Source organism: Ictidomys tridecemlineatus, chromosome X (assembly GCF_052094955.1).
Source record: "Ictidomys tridecemlineatus isolate mIctTri1 chromosome X, mIctTri1.hap1, whole genome shotgun sequence".
In the NCBI taxonomy this organism is placed as follows: Eukaryota; Metazoa; Chordata; class Mammalia; order Rodentia; family Sciuridae; genus Ictidomys; species Ictidomys tridecemlineatus.
In genome coordinates this window covers 60843395-60865852 of record NC_135493.1, presented here as the reverse complement: position 1 = coordinate 60865852, position 22458 = coordinate 60843395, and the positions used below count along the sequence as shown (strand labels likewise).

General features: G+C 32.8%; 1 protein-coding gene across 3 annotated transcripts in view; it reads right to left on the bottom strand.

Annotated features, from left to right (window-relative positions):
* Chm (CHM Rab escort protein) overlaps positions 1 to 22458 on the bottom strand; it is a 165679-nt gene that overhangs the window by 91257 nt on the left and 51964 nt on the right. For 2 of the 3 annotated variants that reach the window (XM_005328844.5, XM_021728773.3), the window contains exons 3-4: positions 13559 to 13631; positions 10410 to 10534 (exon numbers count right to left, since the gene is read on the bottom strand). In XM_005328844.5, the coding sequence (XP_005328901.2) occupies positions 10410 to 10534; positions 13559 to 13631 (198 nt within the window). Of the gene's footprint in view, positions 1 to 10409; positions 10535 to 10624; positions 11046 to 13558; positions 13632 to 22458 lie in introns of those variants that run through there. The other variant, XM_021728775.3, reaches the window with a different exon arrangement.

Below are 22458 nucleotides of genomic sequence, written 5' to 3'. Positions count from 1 at the left end.
TTGATAATTCTAATCAGCCTCATTATTATGACACTTGAACTTTTCATGGTATCTTTTATTCTTTTATCATTTTCCTATAAAGTTTGGTGTGTATTTTGCCAAGTGACCCAGACATTATACATTCAGTAGTTAAATTTTCAATACAATATGAAGGGTTCAATACCCAGTACCTCAAAAATTTGTTTATAACTGGAAATCCATATGCAACAAAATGAAGCTGAACCCCTTTCTCTCGCCATGCACAAAAGTTAACTCAAAATGGATCAAAGAGCTTGATATCAAATCAGAGACTCTGCGCCTGATAGAAGAAAAAGTTGGCTCTGATCTACATATTGTGGGGTTGGGCTCCAAATTCCTTAATAGGACACCCATAGCCCAAGAGTTAAATACAAGAATAAACAAATGGGACTTTCTTAAACTAAAAAGTTTTTTCTCAGCAAGAGAAACAATAAGAGAGGTAAATAGGGAGCCTACATCCTGGGAACAAAGTTTTACTCCTCACACTTCAGATAGAGCCCTAATATCCAGAATATACAAAGAACTCAAAAAATTAAACAATAAGATAACAAACAACCCTATCAACAAATGGGTCAAGGACCTGAACAGACACTTCTCAGAGGAGGACATACAATCAATCAATAAGTATATGAAAAAATGCTCACCATCTCTAGCAGTCAGTGAAATGCAAATCAAAACCACCCTAAGATACCATCTCACTCCAGTAAGATTGGTAGCCATTATGAAGTCAAACAACAACAAGTGCTGGCGAGGATGTGGGGAAAAGGGTACACTTGTACATTGCTGGTGGGACTGCAAATTGGTGCGGCCAATTTGGAAAGCAGTTTGGAGATTCCTGGGAAAGCTGGGAATGGAACCACCATTTGACCCAGCTATCGCCCTTCTCGGTCTATTCCCTGAAGACCTTAAAAGAGCATACTATAGGGATACTGCCACATCAATGATCATAGCAGCACAATTCACAATAGCTAGACTTTGGAATCAACCTAGATGCCCTTCAATAGATGAATGGATTAAAAAAAACATGGCATTTATACACAATGGATTATTACGCAGCACTAAAAAAACGACAAAATCATGGATTTTGCAGGGAAATGGATGGCATTAGAGCAGATAATGCTAAGTGAAGCTAGCCAATCCTTAAAAAACAAATGCCAAATGTCTTCTTTGATATAAAGAGAACAACTAAGATCCGAACAGGGAAGAAGAGCATGAGGAAAAGATTAACATTAAACAGAGATGAGTGGGGTGGGAGAAAGGGAGAGAGAAGGGAAACTGTATGGAAATGGAAGGAGACCCTCATTGTTACACAAAATTACATATAAGAGTTTGTGAGGGGAAAGGGGGAAAAAATAAAAACAAGGGAGAGAGTTAAACAACAGCAGATGGGGTAGAGAGGGAAGATGAGAGGGAAGGGGAGGGGGGATAGTAGGGGATAGGAAAGGTAGCAGAATTCAACAGTCATTAATATGGTATTATGTAAAAATGTGGATGTGTAACCGATGTGATTCTGCAACTTGTATTTGGAGTAAATAATGGGAGTTCATGACCCACTTGAATTAAATGTATGGAAGATGATATGTCATGAGCTTTGTAATGTTTTGAACAACCAATAAAAAAAATAATTTAAAAATACAGATAAAAATTTCAGGTTGAAGGAGGAAATGACACATGTAAAATTTTTGAAAATTTAAGGCAGATAAAGGAATTGTATTTTAAGAGTTAATCAACACAGCAAGTCCTTCAGAATTAACTTGACGTTGAACCCTGGTGCAACAAAAAGTTATGACTGTATACTTAGAAAAAATATTTATTATCTTTAAACTATTCATTGATACCACAAGGATGATACCAAATATCTTCAAGGTTGTTCTGAAGATAAATAATTTTATATGCAAAGAACCTATAACAGTGCCTGGGATATAGTAAATGATCAACAGTGATAATTATCAAATATGATCATTACTGAGAAATTCTTGATCTGCTGAAATGATGGAGGGTAAATTGGGAAAAAATCTGTCACAAAAATTTAAAAATTTTTGCCTATCTCAATGCAAAACCTAAAAGACACTTTCTATATTATTTTCTGACATATACTCTTTCAGTAGTAATGTCTATTAAACTATTCAAATTCCCATTTCCAAAATTAACAAAGTTAACATTCTCAGTCCTTCAGTGTCTTGATGGCTACAACAGGCTCCCAATCAAGTCCAGTTGCACCATAAACTCCTCCACAGACACCACTATTTTCATTGAGCTGCCTTATTACTCAATTATCTAACTCAATGCCTTATATTTGATGGGTCCTGGCAAGTAAACACCTGCTAATTCACTGTTCAAGAACTAACTGTAGCCATTCCTTCTACCAAATCTAAACCCCACCTCCCAAACCACTTCTTTCTGTCTCCCAACCAAATTCCCTTCTTTACTATTCTTCGGTTTTCATCTCTACCTATTTTCTAACTTGGCATCTCTAATACCCAATTTGTTAATTCCAATCTTCTGGTCTATTATTCGTACTCCCCATAATATCACAATTCCCCCATTGCCAAACATACTTTTAACAATTTATCTTTTCTAAGAGTTTAAATCTCACATTTAAGAAGCCTTCCTTAATATAACCACATTCAATCAATCTATTACTCTATGTACCTATAATACATACATGCAGTTTTTGCATTTATTTCTCAATTCTTGTTCACTAGTCCTTTGGTGTCCAGCACAGGTTGAACACCTCTAATTTGAAAATCCAAAATCTGAAATGTTCCAAAATACAAAACGTTCTGAGTTATCATGTCAATGCTCAAAAGGCTCTGAATTTTGGAGCATATTGGATTTCAGATGTGCAGATTAAGAATATTCCATAAAGTCTACACAAATACTTAAAAATTTGAAAGAAAAATCCTTTATCTGAGATACTTGGTCACTTCAGGACCAAGTATCTCAGATAAAGGATACCAAATTAGTACATGCTTTCTCTTCTGAACTAGATTTTAATTCCCTTCAGTGAGAACACTAATGACAACTTTTCCTGGGTGCTCCTCAAAACACCTACTGCACTACAGACATCATATCTAATAAAGGCTTGATGAAAAACTAGGTTTTGCATGCAGACTACATATCTATAAATGTGAAGCAAACTTATTTCTAGAAAGCACAAAAATTAGACCAATATAAAACGATTATAAATTCAAAAGTCTGGGTACATTTAAAATTGAGGTGTCCTATTTAAACTAACACAATAAACAGTATCCAAAAAGGGAACAATGAAACAATAAAATAACACTGAAATGTCAAGAAATAAAATGTACTTATTGTCATTAATAAAATCTAATGAAAAATTAATTAACAGCACTAGTATTACAGCAATACTTTCCAAATCTACACAAATCTATATTGGGAAAGAACCCAAGTTCTAGTCCTAGATGCATTACTTAGAAGATAATAGACAAGTCAACTCTCAGAGTCACCCACCTATAAAATGGGTCCATTTTCCTTAGCTTTCATGAGAGCTGGAAGATAAATTAGCCAACTCACATGTGAAGTATTTTATATACTCTGAAAGGTTAGTCTAGTATAAGATATTAATAAAATTTAGGATATTGTTAAACTGCCCTCAGGTGAATGGGTAACACAAAATACATGTACTTTGCATTTCTGTGGTCACATGATGGAATCATTTTGGCCAAATAAACTTTCATTAACAACTTTAAAAATTAAGAGTGATTATATGAAATGTGATTTGTATATTTTCTACAAAATTGTTCATGCTTTGTATTCACTTTCATTATTTTGAAAACCAATAAAACTTAAGTGGTTCCATGAGGAATCTAAGGTGACAACTTTCAGCAAAAGTTCCAAGTTTAAAGATTATAATAAGGAATGACAGGATAATTAATTACACTTGAAAGATAAGGCAGACTGCGGCAAGTTCCCTTATTATAGACCATGATAATGAAACCATGGAAACTGATCTAGTCAGTGGCTCTGTTACATTACATGAAAGGGTATTTTACAGAGTAAATAAAATTCATTAACCAGTGCTAGACAATCTGAAAGATGGAAGTCAAAATACTTAATTAAGGGTATAAGTGTAAAGAAAAAAAATTCTTTTAGAATTTGTTTTATATTCACCAACTTTTACTCATCTCAACATTATAATTTGGTAAAATTCCTAGCACTATGAAAAATAAAATCATTAGAAACACAATATTGTACTCACTTTCCATTAAAAACAAAGTATTTTTGGAATTCTGACAAGTTTGAGGTTAATGTCTAACAAGAAGTTATAAAGACACCAAAAACTCTTTAAAAAATCACAGGTAATTCTTCAGTAAGCAAAATTCTGTTCATCAAAAGGAATGTCTTCTAAATTTAAAGCCTAAATATTATAGTATAAAACATTTTCTCAAAAAGGAAATTTTACATTCAAAGATATCTTCAAAATAAAACAGCTAAATTTTATTAATTTAAATATATTTTAAAACCATAAAAACACATTTGCCAATTATGAAATGACATTAGTAAACTGAAAGCCTTCAAAAGAACCCTTTAGCTCCAGAATATTATAATATCTCAAAAGATAAATAAAACAATCTGTTATCATTAGGTCTTATAAAATTTTTCACTAGCAAAATAGATTTCACAAATCTAACGTCATTTTAATGCTAATGTGAATTCCAGCGGCCATTCACAATGCAGTACAATAATATTGAGATAATTTTTCCTAACTACAATTGCTGAATATCACTTGTGTCAATGCATTGCTTTTAACAAATACCCAAATCTATACATAACCCTGTGAATTTGGGGACATAAAAAAATCATATATTATCTAATACTGATAATTTAGGGTGCTAACAAAGGAATATCTCCAAGTGAATGTCTTATTAATGCTTTGAAACAGTCACCCTTTTAGATGAGTCAAATGAAGAACTGACAACAAGCTGATTAATTTATTCAGCACAGGTGTTTACTATTTATTTTTCCAGCAATTTGCAACATTTCCCCTCAATGTAGCTTGTTATAAAAATCATATTCTTCTCTTTGATGTATGTACTTTATTCTAAGGCCATTCATTTTTTATTAGCACAGTATATGTTGTACTGTGACCTAGCTGTTGATTGCTAAAATTAAAGGGTTAATGGTTACTCATAAGAATTACAAAATCAGGCCCATGTCTGTAATCCCAGTGGCTCAGAAGGCTGAGGAGGATCACAAGTTCAAAGAAAGCCTCAGCAAAAGCAAGGTGCTAAGCAACAGTGAGACCCTGTCTCTAAATAAAATACAAAATAGGGCTGGGATGTAGCTCAGAGGTCGAGTGACCTTGAGTTCAACCCCTGGTACCCAAAACAACAAAAAAGAAGTACAAAATCAGACTATCCAAAAAATGTTGTTCTAGAAAACCATAATACAAAGAAACATTAATCCATCTTAAATTACTGCAATATCATATATTGATATACATAATTCCCTATGTGTTCCCAAATTTAAAATATTAAGAATATAATTGAGGGGCTGGAGTTGTAGCTCAATAGTAAAGTGCTTGCCCAGCATATGTGAGGCACTGGGTTTGATCTTCAGTACCACATAAAAATAAATAAACAAAATACATGTATTATGTCCATCTACAATTAAAAATACTTTTAAAAAAGAATATAGTTGAAATCTCAATCTCTTGATACATTTCTCCAAGAACAAAATGTCATTGGGTGGCATACAGCAGGTACAACTGTTGCCTACTCAATAACTTTTACCCCCTTGCTATGAGAGTCCCAATATTGTTCCAATAGAAGTCAGAAGGTACACAATAATAGGAGATGAATCATGTGGAATGAAAACCAGTTATTAGAACTTTACAAGCTAGGGATGATTTAGGAGTAAACCTAATCCAGTTTTAGCCCATGAGTTACGAGTCTGCTGGGAGCTCTTGGTAAAGATTTTTTTGAATAATAAAATGAAGCATACATGTGTTTGTATAAATAAATAAACAAATAATAAAAAATTCTTCTATGGTTAGATTTTTGTTGTATGAGAAACTGGAATTGTGGCAAGCATTTTGTAATCCTGGATGGAAAGCTAACAAATGTACATGTAAAGCACTGGGATTGTTCAACACCATATAAAAATAAAGATATTGTGTCTACCAACAACTAAATTAAAAAAATTTAAAATGAATACCAGAAATGGAGATACATATACTGTTCAAAGAATAGAAGACTCAGAGTAATAAAGATATCAATTCTCCCTGATCTGATCTGCATAGTTAATGCAATTTGTATCAAATTTCTAGCAATGCTTTTTAATACATGGGCAAACTTATTAAAGCATTAATATGGAAATGCATAAACTCTAGTTAAAACAATCTTGTCAAAGAAAAATAAATTGGGAGGAATCATTCTACCTGGTATTAAGACCTATTATATAGCTTCAGTAATTATGACAGTGTAGTATTGGTGGGGGAAGACATACAGATCAACGGAAGAGTACATGCATCCAAGTACAATCTAATTTTTGACAGGTAAAATAAGTAATTCAATGGTGAAAGAACAGCCATTCAACAAATGTTGATGAAGCAATTGAGTGTCCTTAGGTTGGGAGGGGAAAAAACACATCAACCTAAAATTTACACCTTATACAAAATTAACATGAAGTGAATCATAGAATTAAGTGTACAATATAAATATATAACATTTTTAAATAGGAAAAATCTTCTAGATTTACAGTTCAAAATTCTCAGACTATACACAAAAACCATAATCCACAAAAGCAAAAAAATGTTAAGTTGGACCTCTTCAAAATTAAAAATATTCTCTGCAACCTATACTATTTGAAGAGCATAAAAAGATAAGATACAGACTGGGGGGTAAATTATCAAACCAATATCTGACAAAGGATACATATCTAGAATAGAGAACTTTGAAAACAAAAGCAAAAAACAAGAGTTTAATTTTTAAAAAGCAAGATACCTGAATAGACATTTCACAAAAAAAGATAAACGATGGCAAACAGGCATATGAAAAGCTATTTAAAATTAATCATATTAGAGAAATGTATATTAAAACCACAAACCGGTATCACTGAACACCTATCAAAATGACTAAAATAAGAAAATAAAAACAATAAATTCAGGTAAAAATGTGGAGAAACTGGATTATTCATATTTTCATGGGAATGTAAAATGGTATAATTCTTCTGGAAAACAGTTTGGTAGCATTTTTTAAAACTAAATATGCAATTATCCTATGACCCAGCAATTGTACACTTGGATGTTTATAAGAGAGAAAGGAAAACTTTTAACTCAAGGAAAACATTTATCTCAGATGTTCACAAAATTCTTTTATGTGAAATTGCATTGCAGCTCTTTTTTTAATCAGTCAAAACCTGGAAACACCCCAGATTTTTAAAGGGTAAATCATTAAACAACTTACATTCATAACTCCAAACCATGGAATACTATTCCACAAGAAAAACTGAGCAAATGATCAATGTACACAATAATATGGATGAATTACTAGAGAATTATGCTGAATAAAAAAAAAGCCAAGGACAAAAGACTATATATCATGCTGTTACATTTATATAGCATTCTCAAAATGGCAAGGCTAGGAAACAGATCAGTGGATGCCATGGGTTAGGGATTTGCTGGAGGGAAAAATAAGGTATGATGACAAAAAAGCAATAGGAAGAATCCTTGTGGTAATGGAACCATTCTGTTCTGTAGTGGCTGTGGTGGTGGATACATGAATGCATGTGATAAAATAGTATAGAACTAAATACACACAAACTCTATGTGCACAGAATGTAACATCAATAACAGATATGTAAAAGACCAACAAAAACAGTCAGGAACTTGTGTAATACTTTTCACAGTTTACAACAGTATTCATGAAGATTTTTATGATGTGTCCCTCAAAAATGCCAAAAATCTACTATTTAGTGATACCCTTACTTACTCACGGGAAAATAAGAAAATTTTCTAGATAAATAAAGCTTGTCCCTTAAAATGATAACTTTTTCTAACCATTTTAGTACTCTTTCTAAAACATACTTCAAATTTCCATAATTTTTCAAGTGTAGGAATGACAATATTATTTTAACTTGCCTGAAGACACTGGGATAGAATTATGATCACCAATTGTTATACTGTGTTATAATATGGTGATGGGCTTAAAGGGATCTTCTGGTATGAAAATCCATTTATTCCTACACAAAATGGCCCACAGTTTGCTCTCAGATTGATGATGCTGTCTTCACTTATGTTAGTCTATTACTTAGCACCTGAAACCGTAGCACTTAGATTTGAAAAATATTTTTGAGATTACTTAGTCCAAACCCTTCATATTTTAGACCCAAAGTGAAAGCATCTCTTGCTGAGTATCACATAGTAAGTTGAATGGGAAAGGCAGGACTATGCCCCTGGTCTCAGTATGTTTGTCTCTAGCAAATAGCCTTTTTCCTATTTGTAGATTTAAACTACTACAGTAGGGGAAAAAGGGGAAACAAGGTTGTTAGAAATATATATTAAATAAAGATTTAGATTTAAGTCAATGGTTTCTGAGTTATAACTTCTCATATAAAGTAAATCTGACAGTTGATTTGGCCCCTAGCCCCTTTTCACCTGGCAATATGGGACTGAGTGAGGCACTTTAATTCCTATTTGCTCATGTCATTAAGCACTAACTATATATAACTGGATTTTCTGTATAGTCCTCCACTTCCAGCTGTTCTCAAGGCTCTTCCTGCTCTAGTGAATGCAGACATGGAACATTATTTGTGTTTACCTCTTGTTCCATATTTTAATTGGCAATCAGAAGAGCACAAAACAGAGTCCTATTTGGCTATTTTAAGGCAAAGTTTATAATCTAATTTTCTATTTCTCACTGTGAGAAGTTCTAAAAATGAAATTGAACATATGAGCAACAGAAAATGAGATGATTTCCTTTGAACTCAAAATGTTATCTAGTCAGTAATCAGAAACTATTAACCTTAACTGTCAGGTAGAGAAATCAAAAGCCTTGAAGAATCAAAAAGTACCTTTAAGAGGGCTACAGTATGATTCTATGAAATAGTCAAGTAATACTCATGGGCACAAAATATCACACAATAAAATTACCAAATATTTACTCCTACTTATTATAAGAATATAACTTTTCAGTTGAAATCACCTTCCTCATAAATCTTCCTATACTGGATTTGGACAATGTCAGTAAGCTGTACCTTTTAATACTAAATGACATTTAGGATTATGTAATTATAATCTTTATCTCATGTTTCAAAGGCAGATCTTTTACAGAAAATCATAGAACATTAACTGTGTATTTATGAGGAAATTTCCAATTACCTGAAAGACATGAAAATAGGTTAAAAAAATCAAGCACCAGTTACCAAACATTTCACAGGCTCACTCTGGCATAACAAGAATGAGTAACATGACAAAGCATATCCTGAAAAATCTCTGATGAAACGCATTGTAAGACCTAATTACTATTAAAGTGCCTAAGAGCTGATGCACTAAACCTTTCAACTTATTAACCACATATCACTTAAAAAAAAAAATAAGTCAGGTGGTGCATACCTGTAAGCCCAGGGATTCAGGAGACTGAGGCAGGAGGATCACAAGTTTGAGACCAGCCTCAGCAACTCAGCAAGGCCCTAAGCAACTTACTGAGATCCTGTCTCAAAATTAAAAAATAAATAAAAAGGACTGGGAATATAAATCAGTGGTAAACCCTCCCTGGGTTCAAGCCCCAATACCAAAAAAGAAAAAGAATCTATTCCAATTATTGTAAAACAATGAATCTTTCACTTGGAGGGAATACTTTGAACATTTATAATTCCCACTATTTTACCATAATTTGTAAAAATATGTATCCAAATGCTATAACCACTAAACTTAACTAAATCAAAATTATAATCTTGCAATTTTGCTACATAGAATGTTATACTAGAAGAATGATCTAGTTGGACAAACACTGGAGCAGGAGTAAAGAACCCTGAAGTTTAATTTCAGGCTCTATCACTCTCTAGTTTAGGTTTGTGGCCTTGCCATTTGCCACACCATATGACTTTTGGTAAATTACTTAATCTCTGAGTTCCTTTGCAGATTTTCTTAAAAAATGAAACTATTCTATTGCAAGACTTCTGTAAAGATCATAGGAGATAATATATTTAAAAGAGTTTGGTAAATTGTAATCCAATAAAGAAAGATGGCATTACCAGTTCCTAAATAGAAAAAAAAAAAAACTAACAGACTTAAGAACAAGCAAAACCAACATATCAACTTGACTTGGAGCAACCAATGTCATTTAAAACTTTATTATTGGCTTCATATGAAGAAGTTTGAAAAAGAAGTCGTTACTGTTAGTTATCTAAATAATTATTTTCCATACCTGGCATAACAAAATACTTCCACGTGTTGAATAGTTTTGTCCTTCCTGCTAAGAGCAATGGCTTCTTCATTTTCAAGGATTTGTTCTTGCCACAGTGAATTATCAATCACAATGTCATTGTTTTCCTAAGCAAAACACATGAGAAGTTTTAATTAAATTGAGCAATTGGAACCTGTAATTTTCTGAGAAAATGTGTACCTTTTCTAAATTCATACTTTTCCTTTCATCACATTGAAATTCCAAGGACATCATCACTTCAGCATCATTGAAATGACTCCAAAAGAGGGTGCCAAATTCAAAGGAAGGAGAAGAAAACACAGTGTAAAAGTTATGCTACCAAAACCTAGCTTTGGTACATAAAATTTCTATCAGGGCATATGACATTTGATACAGTCTTCTGGAAATGGCTATTTTGATGCAGATTAAGAATTAGCAAAAGTAACCTACCTGCTGAGAATCAAACATCTACTATATAAATTACTTAACGGCTTTTTGTCTGTTGTTTTATATTTAGCTATCAAAACACCAGGGTCAAAAATGACTTCCTTACTCTATTTACTTTCAGATCTCTGAAGACTGCTCACCACTACTTTCTATTTTGAATGCATATAAAGTGTTTTTGAAAGACACTCAGCACAGTACAACTAAAAATTTTACAATACCCATTCCCTGAATATTTTATATTCAGAATATATTTAAAGAATGTAAACTACAAGGGTTGAAAGTAGTCCTTCAAAATTTTCAGCAATTACTAATTATATTGAGTGAAGAAAATTTCGTGAAATTTATTTTTTCCCAATATTTACATACAGGGTATTTGCAAAGATATCAGCATACACTTTTTCCAAATATAAAGGTTCAATTATTAATCAGTTTAAATTTTTTATACATTTATTTTATTTTATGTGGTGTTGGAAATTGAACCCAGGGCCTTGCGCCTGCTAGGTAAGAGCTCTACTGCTGAGACATAATTCCAGCCCCAAGTTTAAATTTTTAAACTACTTGATATATACCTTTCACTGAGAAAACTTTGTAAATGCATTATGTATACTCAAAATACAATATTATCATTTCTGTTAAGTAAATTCTCCTCAGAAAATTTCTAACCTTAAAATTCTATAAAGTAGGGCAATAATTCTTTTTCAAAGGTTTTACTGTCTTGAATTTCATATATTAAAGAAAAATAATAGCATTTAGGCTTTATTATCAAGAATAATATTCAATAGTATTAAACATCCTGACAGAAGTATAAGAGGAGGTGAAACAGAAGAATATTAGCTGGTTGACATGAGATTCCAACCTAAAAAGAAGAATAGTGAACTAAGAAGAAAGAGTGAAGGGGTAAAGGACATGGTGACATAGTAAAGATCCTGAAGTAAAACAAGCCTGAAAGTAAAAAGGTATTTCTACAAAACTATTTCTATTTGACTAAATCTAACTGATTTTAAAATTTGCTTTCAAAAATCACTTTTCCCAATGTTATGGTTTGGATATGAGGTATTCCCCCCAAAGCTCCTATTAAAGCAGTAATATTCATAATGAAATAATTAGACAATGAGAATTATAACCTAATCTGTCCATTCTACCCTGAAATAGCTGGGCAGTAACTGTAAGCAGATGGGGCATAACAGGAAGAAGTAGTTCGCTAGGGATGTGCCCTTGGGGATTATATCTTATTTTACTGGCTTCTCCTTTTCACCCTCTCTCTTTTAGCTTTCCTGCTCCATGCCCTTACCCCATGATGTTCTGCTTCACCTCAGGCCCAAGGCAATGGATCAGCTGACCATAGACTGAACCTCCGAAACCGTGAATCCACATAAACTTTTCCTCCTAGAAGTTGTTCTTGTAGGTATTTTGGTCACAGTGTCAAAACCTAACTAACACACTCAAGAAAAAATTTCCAGACAACTGGGGTTATTTTGTTGTTTTTCTGAGAACAAAAACTAACTCTTCTCAAGGAAATGCTAAATACACCTAATATAAGGTGCTTCATATACATGTTCCAAAGGAAAGGTTCAAAACTGGGTTTCCAATCAATTTAAACATATGAATATTTTAGGCACATAGATAAAATACATAAATATATACTTCTAACATTTACTATCTTGACTTATAGATAGGTTGAATTATTATATGAAATACTGTTTTACAATCATTTGTTCTCTACTTATTTCATGAAATGATATTTATACTGTATCTTGCATCTTTAACACTAAAGTCTCTGTTATCATGAGATATTCTTTGAGTCATGTACACCATTAAATCAATCAACACAACTACAGTGCTTAGTACGGTGATCAATAAGTTTTAATAGTTATTCTTAGCTAACTGAATGCCATTTTCTGGAATATTTCATTCTCCTTTCCCAAAAACCTAAACTCTTTCGATATGTAGCAGTTAATGATTCCATGTAAGATGTTCTCAGCAGGAATTTAAAAGCCTATCATATAAATTGGTAAATTCTCCAACATTAAAAATTCCATATTTTACATTAAGAGATCTTTAAAAATTTCTTTATAATGGCACTCATTCAACAGGTATAGTAATAAAATCTTACCCTTAAAAATTAATTTATTTATATTAAATCATTTTCCTCCTTTTTTTCCGCTGTCAGATGACTTATATGAAAATACAAAACCACCACTGACAGAGAGCATTTCAAGTCAATGTATGTTCCCTAACTAGCTGTATTATTTTTTAACATTTATTTCTTAGTTTCAGGTAGACACAATACCTTTATTTTATTTTTATGTAGTGCTGAGGATCAAATCCAGTGCCTCACATATACTAGGCAAGTGCTCTACCTGTGAATCACAACCCCAGCCCACTATTTGTTTTCTGTTTTAAATATATTAACTAAAAAAAGCAACTAATAATATGTGAAATGTTATATAAGAACTGGGATATTTTTGTGAAAGATAATTTTGGAGGTAAATATCTTGCTTTATATTTGGGCATAGAGAGTAAATAGGAAATAGTATCAATAGTATATGATTTCAAGTAACATGTTTTTTGACAAATAACTGAATAAAAATAAAGAATCAATTATATATTACCTAGATGACATCTAGAGTTTTCTTCAATGGTGGATTGTTATGTGGCACAAAACACAGTCTTGCAAATAAAAAAAGATCAAATAAGAACTTTACCTGATATTCCTTTAGCCAGGACAACAGTCCTGAAAAGCTAAAACTGGCCCAGTTTCCTCCATAGTAGTTTCTTCTGTAACAATAAGAAAAGTAAAGGATGGGGTAAAAAATCAAGTCTGTGATCTTCACTAACCAAAATTCATGATCCATAAACTAACTTCATTTTTTAATACTGCTGCCTCAAGAAATCAAAAGCAGGGGTTGAGGATTTAGCTTAGTGGCAGAGCGCTTGTCTAGCAAGCGCAAGGCCCTGAGTTTAGTCCTCAGCCCTGGGAAAAAAAGAAAGAAATCAAAAGTATACTTATCAGGATTTTGACATAAGACGACATAATAGGCTGAAATAAATTCAGAGGTCTCAGATGCCAAAGGAAATTTTTCTTATAAGAAATTAAAAAAAATATATCTGGCCTCCATAGAGTTTTCTTCCCTGATCACTAGGCAGGTAAGATATATGTATGAGACGAGAGAGAGAGAAAGAGAAAGAGAGAGAGAGAGAGAGAGAGAGAGAGAGAGAGAGAGAGAGAGAGAGAGAAATTGGCTACTCTAGATAAAACAGATGAAGTGGTTACTTTATTATTTTCTTCTTTGTGGTGGGGGGGCAGGTACTGAAGATTGAACACAGGGGCATTTTACCACTAAGCTACATCCCTAGCCCTTTTTTTATTTTGAGACAGCATCTCATTAAGTTGTTGAGACTGGCCTCAAACTTTTGATCTTTCTGCCTCAGCCTCCAGAATTGCTGGGATTACAGGCAAGCACCATCACTCCAGGCTGAAGTGGTTACTTTAGATAAAATAAAAATAGATCCTGAGACACAGTTATTCATACAAAAATGTGTGATAAATTAAACAGAAACAAAACTTAGAGACATGGGTGAGTTATTCTTTTTTAATAATATTCCTTTTTAGTTATAGATAGGCACAATGTCTTTATTTTGTTTATTTATTTATTCATTTATTCATTCATTCATTCATTCATTCATTCATTCATTTATTTATTTATTTGTGGTGCTGAGGATTAAACCCAGTGTGTCATGCATGCAAGGCAAGCACTCTACCACTAAGCTACAACTCCAGCTCCAAGAGTTATTCTTCTCATGCCACACTCCTATGAAGATCACTGTTTTAGAGAAGACATAAGTCTCCTAAGATCAGTTAAATTTTGTACACAATGAATACAAGTAGAGATTTTTGGCAAACACACCTCTCTAATCTGTACTGAATAATGTTCTTCCTAGTCCTTGCAAAGCCATTCACATTTAGTCACTCTGTAATGATAAACTACAGAGTACACTAAATCCAACCTACAATAGCCATTTCAGTTCTGGGTGGGAGGGATTCTTGCCTTTGATTCCAGTAACACATTTGTTCCTCTATATCTTTCTCTAATAAAATAAGAATATATAAAAGCTCTATTGAAAATTAAACAATTAATATTACATACAAAATTACTCTTCCATTATCCTACTGAATGTTATCTCAAATTTTTGATATATTTTCTACTTGATCAACTGTTAACATGGGCCTGAAGAATATTTTAACAAATAATCACACCTTTTGCCTTAACAAAGGGTTAAATCAAACATTTGTGAAAGAAGGTCTATTAATATAGATCATCGTTTTTGTCATAGCTTATGGTTCTCTCAGGGATAATGTAAATTCATACATTATTCAGAATCTCTAACAGGTTTTAAAATTTAGATAGAATTTCAGGTATACAACCAATTCTTGATGACCAAACCTTGCTAAAATGTTGGGGTCAGGAAACCTATAAGCTAACCCTAAATCAGAGAGCATGTGGAAGAAGAAGCTGAGATATGGAAGCATGGATAAGGGAAAGAAAAAAAAGTAATGTTAGCAATGTTGGTTTTCCCATACCAATGTATACCATTTACTCCCTTACCTGAGAAGAATACACTTCTGCTACCTCTTTCTACCATCCAAATGCAACATTCAACAAAATAACAAGAGATCCTAGGTACACTTTCATTTTAACTTGTTGAAATATTTTTAGACTTCCTTTGAACAACTTATAAGGTCATATGTGTGTTTCACTTTTTATCTAATGGGCACAAGTTTCAAGATTTATGTAAATTTATTTGAATGGATATACCAACTTAAAAATGGGCAAAGAGATTGAAAAAACATTTCACAAAGTGATTAGTAAGTATCTTTAAGTAAGTATTAAAATGAGCACTAAAAATGAGCATAATAGTTTAAAAAGGTTCATAATATTGGGCATTGGTAGGATGCTCAGGATGGTTTCTTGGGACTTTTTTTTGGTGGAAATATAAAACGGTATAAACACTTTCAGAAAACATTTGGCAGTTTCTTACAAAACTAAACATACATCTATCCTATGATCCCATAATTGTAATCCTAGGATTATACAAAAGAAAAATATATGCCCACAAAAATATTTACACAAGTCTTTTCACAACAGTCTATTCTTTAATAGCCCATGGTAATAATAATTCAAGTATCCATCAATAGAATGGATAAATAAGTTGCAGCATATATTCATAGGGTGGCTACTATTCACCAATGTAAATAAACTACTTATATAGACAATATATAGATACATACCAAAACTGTTAAGAAAAAGCTTTAACCAAAAAAAAATACTGTATGTTTTCATTTATGTTAAGTTCTAGAACAAGCTAAATTAATTAATCTATGATGAAAATATCATGAGAATGGTAATTTTTAAGTGTGGAAATGAGGACAGGACTAGACTATGAAGAGGAACAAAGAAAGTTTGTGGATTGACAGTAATATTCTTTACCTTGTTACAATTTTAATTTAATTTACTTAATTAATAAGGTGTTTTAAATATTTATTTTTTAATTATAGGTGAACACAATATCTTATTTTATGTGGTGCTGAGGATTGAACCCAGTGCCTCATGCATGCTAGGCGAGCACTCTACCTCTTGAGCCAAAACCCCAGCCCAATTAATAAGGTTTTTAAGTATATGCATTGTCAAACTGATTAGTGGTACACTGTATCTAAATATTATCTCAAAAAAGAACCACAAACAAATGTTGAACTATTGTTGATATGTATGCTGAAGTATTCAGAACTGAAATTATCGGTGTATGCAACTTACTTTGAAATGCTTAAAATAATAAGATGGAGTATGGATGGATAATAGAATGAATACATAGTTATGTAGTAAAGCAAATACACCAAAATGTTAATTGTAGAATCTAGGTTGTGCATACACATGTGTTCACAATATAATTTTTCAACTTTTCTGTGTTTCAAAATTAGCATTATAAAATATTAGAAAAATAAAAGTAAGCTGACATTGAGTTTTGAAGCACTGAATATGATGTATCAATTTCCAAGGTATTTTCGTCTATTATCAAATGCCTAAGAAAACTCTAAGAAGGGCCATCTTGCTGTTTCTTCCCATGATTAAGTTACCTGAGGTCAGCTCATGGTCAAAACCTATTTTTCTCTCCTATGCTTGGTCATATGGTTTTTGACAAAGCTAATTGGTTTTGGTATTTTTCCATGCAGCTCCCATTTTCAACTTTTCCTGTTGATGTGCTCTTAACATCAGCATCTGGTGATCTCATCCAATTATATATATAAAAGGTGAAACATGGTTTTCATTACTGTCGTCTTTCTGACAAAAATGGTAACACAATTATTAGTAAACTTGCTATAAAGCCAGCACTGTCTTTGATGAAATTCATTTTGATATTTGTGTAGTTCTAAATATAGTTTAAAACATCCCTTTAAGACAAAGACTTGACATATCAAAATCAATATGATGAAAAGAAAAAGGAAAAATCAATATGACATTTTAATATGCTCTCTGGAGCAATATTTTAATAGAAATAATAAAAATTAAAGCCCACAAAATGTTTTTCTCAATTTTATCTATAAACACATGGATTTTGAACTGTGACATTTAAATTCAATTCATAAAATATTATTTCTACTGTTTTTAAAACTGCATCTGTAGAGAGAAGTAAAGCTAGGTTGGTGGTTTTGTTTTTCAAACCTCAAAGATGAGATTTATTTTAAGAACAAAGTGAGAACTTCCTGAATGAGAAAAAAAATAAGAAAAAAAGACTTGGCATGTTTTCTGCCAATTTTATGTCACAACTGCATCTGTATATCAAGTAATGGAATAAGTACTTTTTGATGAAGGATGAAAAAGACTTCCTTAAAATTATTGTCTCTTTGTAGAACCGGAAAATAAGAATTCACAGTATTTAAATAGCACACATGAAACTAATATATAAAGCCCTTTAATGTTTTAGGATGGGAAAGTGACCTACAATTTTCAGCTAAAATAGTAAAAATCACAAATATGGCATTTATATTTTAAATATAAGAAAGGTTTCATAATTATAACAACAGGATACAGTTCTCCATTATGTGAAATGTTGACCTTATAACTGTAGAAAACATAGTTTTAATCTTTCTAAGTTTTCCCATAGCTTACTCATAGTGCCACTAAGTTTTTCTGGGCACAATAAGGAAATGTGTTACACAACTGTCTCCATTAACATCAATCAATAAAACAACTGAAAATATAGTATCCAAACAGTATTTCAAGATATTTCTCACCCTTTTCACAGTGTCTGATCTTAAGAAAACATCACTGTGCTTAATATTTCCTACTAAATAAGAAATATACCACAGTTAGACCCAAAATTTTGAACTATATGAGAAGGCTGAGCATTAAATCCATTAACTATAGCCCATTAATTAAATCCTAATACCATTATACATTATTTCATTACTAAATATTCAGCAGCAGACATAGTTAAATGATTCTAAACTACCTATTGTGTTATAAAAAGTAAACAAGTCCATGAACATTAACAAAAGATGGAGTTATTGACATTCAGGCACATTCATCTGGGAATCATTTTAATTATTAAGAAACTCAAGAGTTGAAAATGTTTTCAGGCAGATAGTCAATGGGGACTAAGCTCGGTCATTGAGAAAGGGAAGCAGCCCAGCCCAACCTCTAGATGGTCCTATTTTACATTCACTGCTCCTACAATTCCTTTTCATAGAATAGAAGAAAAGACCACCTTACAATAATGATATTTTTAAACTTTGAAGTTGTTTATACAAATATTTTATCATGGGCTTTTCCAGAAATTAGGTGAGGTAGATAGGAAAGATGCAATTTTATAAGTGAGGACACTGAGACTTGCACACATAGACACAGGATAATAGTAGCTGTGGTTCAATGAAGCCAAACCCTTAAATGTTGAATAGCACCTGGCCCTGATAAACTAAATTCACCATTTCCAAAATGTATTCCCTATAATAACATGGACTGTTAATGTGTCCAAAAATAAAAAATAAAGCACAATGCCAAAATAGATTTGGAAAACCCTGAGTTTTAAAAAGTTAAATAACAAAAACAACAACAAATGGTTTATTTGTGGCATGGCTTCTTCTCAGCACCCCTAAATATGGTCACGTTTTTTGTAGTTCTTCAAGAGGGAATACAGCAGTATGTACTATTTCACAAATTCAGTTGACCAATGAATACCATTTTTTGAAAAAGCATTTTGAAGTATTAGGTTTTAACAGAACATATTTTGTGAAATGTTGGCTTAATTCACTTAAAGGGGAAGAAAAAAACAGAAAAATCTATATATACAAGTTTGGCATTTTACATTCACTATTTCGCTTAGACTTTATGTGAATCAAAAACTGGCGCTATATTTATCTCCATTACACAATAGGGAAAAAACAACTGTGAAGTTGATATCATTTCTAATTCACTCAGATAGGAAATAACAAAAAGCTCAGGGAATATCAGTCTCCAAAGTCTATACTCTTCCCACAATATAACATTATATACTATAACCCATTTGGTTAGAATCTTAAATTATAAACACATACAAACCCTTCAATCTAAATCACATAAGAAAAAAATCAATGTTTACAAACATTACATGGAATAAAGTCTAAAGTTTTTTTTTTTTTTTGCTGACCCAATTTATTTGTATAATGAAAACGGGATTATAATTTTATGACTATGTCTACTCCAATGTCAGAGCTGCCCTAGAATGCAATCAATATTATTGCATGTCTCATATTCAATATGTTAAAATATCTTTATGTATATGGTAGAATGAGAAAATAGAAGTCAAGCATGCCTACTAGTATTGGTTTGCTGGCTGTTATTCAGTACTATGAATGGTGCACATTTATAAAGACTTTATTCCATTTTAATTTTGTTGGAATACCATGAGTCATGACAGGACTTGCTGGTGAAAAATAATAGAACAGGTTACAAAATTTTTCAGACTTAGCCTCTACATAAATTTTCATTTAGTCAAAGTTCCATATATCTGATACAAAGAAAACTAAACTCCTTTACCACCTCCCACTCCAAAATAAGGGAAGGGGAATCCCCATGATAGAGAATGCAGATGTTATTCTTATGTCAAAGACAATGACCAGGACCTTAGTGGACATTTTTATTAGCAAATAAAAATTGTACATATTTATCATGTATAACATGTGGTTTTAAAATGTTACCTGGCTTTAAAAGAGTTCCATGAAGCTCTAGGCATTTGCTTTGGCAATCAGACCAGTCTATTGGCAAGAAATACCAAGCTATATTTCCAGTCATTAGACCTAGAGAGAGATGTTCCTATGTTTAGAGTTGTCAGTTATCCCACACAAATCCACCCATTCAAATCCATTTAAGACAACCAAGGCAGGCAGGTAAGTAGTAATATAAAAAAGTTGTCCCAGAGACTAATCCACAAAGTTACAACTATCTTATATTTGATAAAGGGGCTAAAAGCATGCAATGGAGGAAGGATAGCATCTTCAACAAATGGTGTTGGGAAAACTGGAAATCCATATGCAAAAAAATGAAACTGAATCCCTTCCTCTCGCCATGCACAAAAGTTAACTCTAAATGGATCAAGGAGCTTGATATCAAATCAGAGACTCTGCGTCTGATAGAAGAAAAAGTTGGCTCCGATCTACATATTGTGGGGTTGGGCTCCAAATTCCTTAATAGAACACCCATAGCACAAGAGTTAATAACAAGAATCAACAAATGGGACTTACTTAAACTAAAAAGTTTTTTCTCAGCAAGAGAAACAATAAGAGAGGTAAATAGGGAGCCTACATCCTGGGAACAAATTTTTACTCCTCACACTTCAGATAGAGCCCTAATATCCAGAGTATACAAAGAACTCAAAAAATTAGACAATAAGATAACAAATAACCCAATCAACAAATGGGCCAAGGATCTGAACAGACACTTCTCAGAGGAGGACATACAATCAATCAACAAGTACATGAAAAAATGCTCACCATCTCTAGCAGTCAGAGAAATGCAAATCAAAACCACCCTAAGATACCATCTCACTCCAGTAAGATTGGCAGCCACTATGAAGTCAAACAACAACAAATGCTGGCGAGGATGTGGAGAAAAGGGTACTCTTGTACATTGCTGGTGGGACTGCAAATTGGTGCGGCCAATTTGGAAAGCAGTTTGGAGATTCCTGGGAAAGCTGGGAATGGAACCACCATTTGACCCTGCTATTGCCCTTCTCGGACTATTCCCTGAAGACCTTAAAAGAGCATGCTACAGGGATGCTGCCATATCGATGTTCATAGCAGCACAATTCACAATAGCTAGACTGTGGAACCAACCCAGATGCCCTTCAATAGATGAATGGATAAAAAAAAATGTGGCATCTTTACACAATGGAGTACTATGCAGCAATAAAAAATGACAAAATCATAGAATTTGCAGGGAAATGGATGGCACTAGAGCAGATTATGCTTAGTGAAGCTAGTCAATCCCTAAAAAACAAATACCAAATGTCTTCTTTGATATAATGAGCGCAACCATGAACAGAGCAAGGAGGAAGAGCAGGAAGAAAAGACTAACATTTAACAGAGTCATGAGATGGGAGGGAAAGGGAGAGAAAAGGGAAACTGCATGAAAATGAAGGGAGACCCTCATTGCTATACAAAATTACATATAAGAGGTTGTGAGGGGAATGGGAAAATAAACAAGGAGAGTAATGAATTACAGTAGATGGGGTAGAGAGAGAAGAAGGGAGGGGAGGGGAGGGGGGATAGTACAGGATAGGAAAGGTAGCAGAATACAACAATTACTAATTGGGCATTATGTAAAACTGTGGATGTATAACCGATGTGATTCTGCATTTGGGGTAAAATTGGGAGTTCATAACCCACTTCAATCTAATGTATAAAAATATGATATGTCAAGAGCTTTGTAATGTTGTGAACAACCAATAAACAAAAAAAAAAAAAGTTGTCCTTTATTCTTGTTTCTTTTTATGGTCTCATCTATTTCCGCTGGTTTAATTATCACTTCTCTGCGGATGACGCACTAACTGATATCTCTGATCTGGGCTCATCTAGTTAGCTACAGATTCAGATCAATATCTGGTCAACAATCCTAGGAAGAAAGAGAAATAGACAGGAACGGGGACATAGCTCAAAGCACAGAGCTCACAGATCCAAGGATTGAGTACTAGGAATTTCTTCTTCCTGATTATCTACTTCAGAGTCTCACAGCTCCTCCAATTTAACCCTTCCTTGTCATGGAAAGGCAAATTAAAGTCATTTTTTTATTTTTTGGGGAAAAAGAAAAATTAGATCAACAACAAAAAGTTTAAAGCTTTACTGCTGTAGATCACTCTCCTTTTAGCTATGAAGCTTATTAATATTCCTCAAACTCCCAAGAAGCTGGTAGAGATATTCACCATCACAAAGCAAAAGAAAATCAACAAAACAAAAATAAGGATCCTTTTAAAAAGTTCAAGAGGAAGAAGATGGAGAAGATAGAAGGAAAAATGCATATGTACATTCAATTATCTTTACTTGCAGTTTCCTATTTATGTGAAAGCTACCCTGATT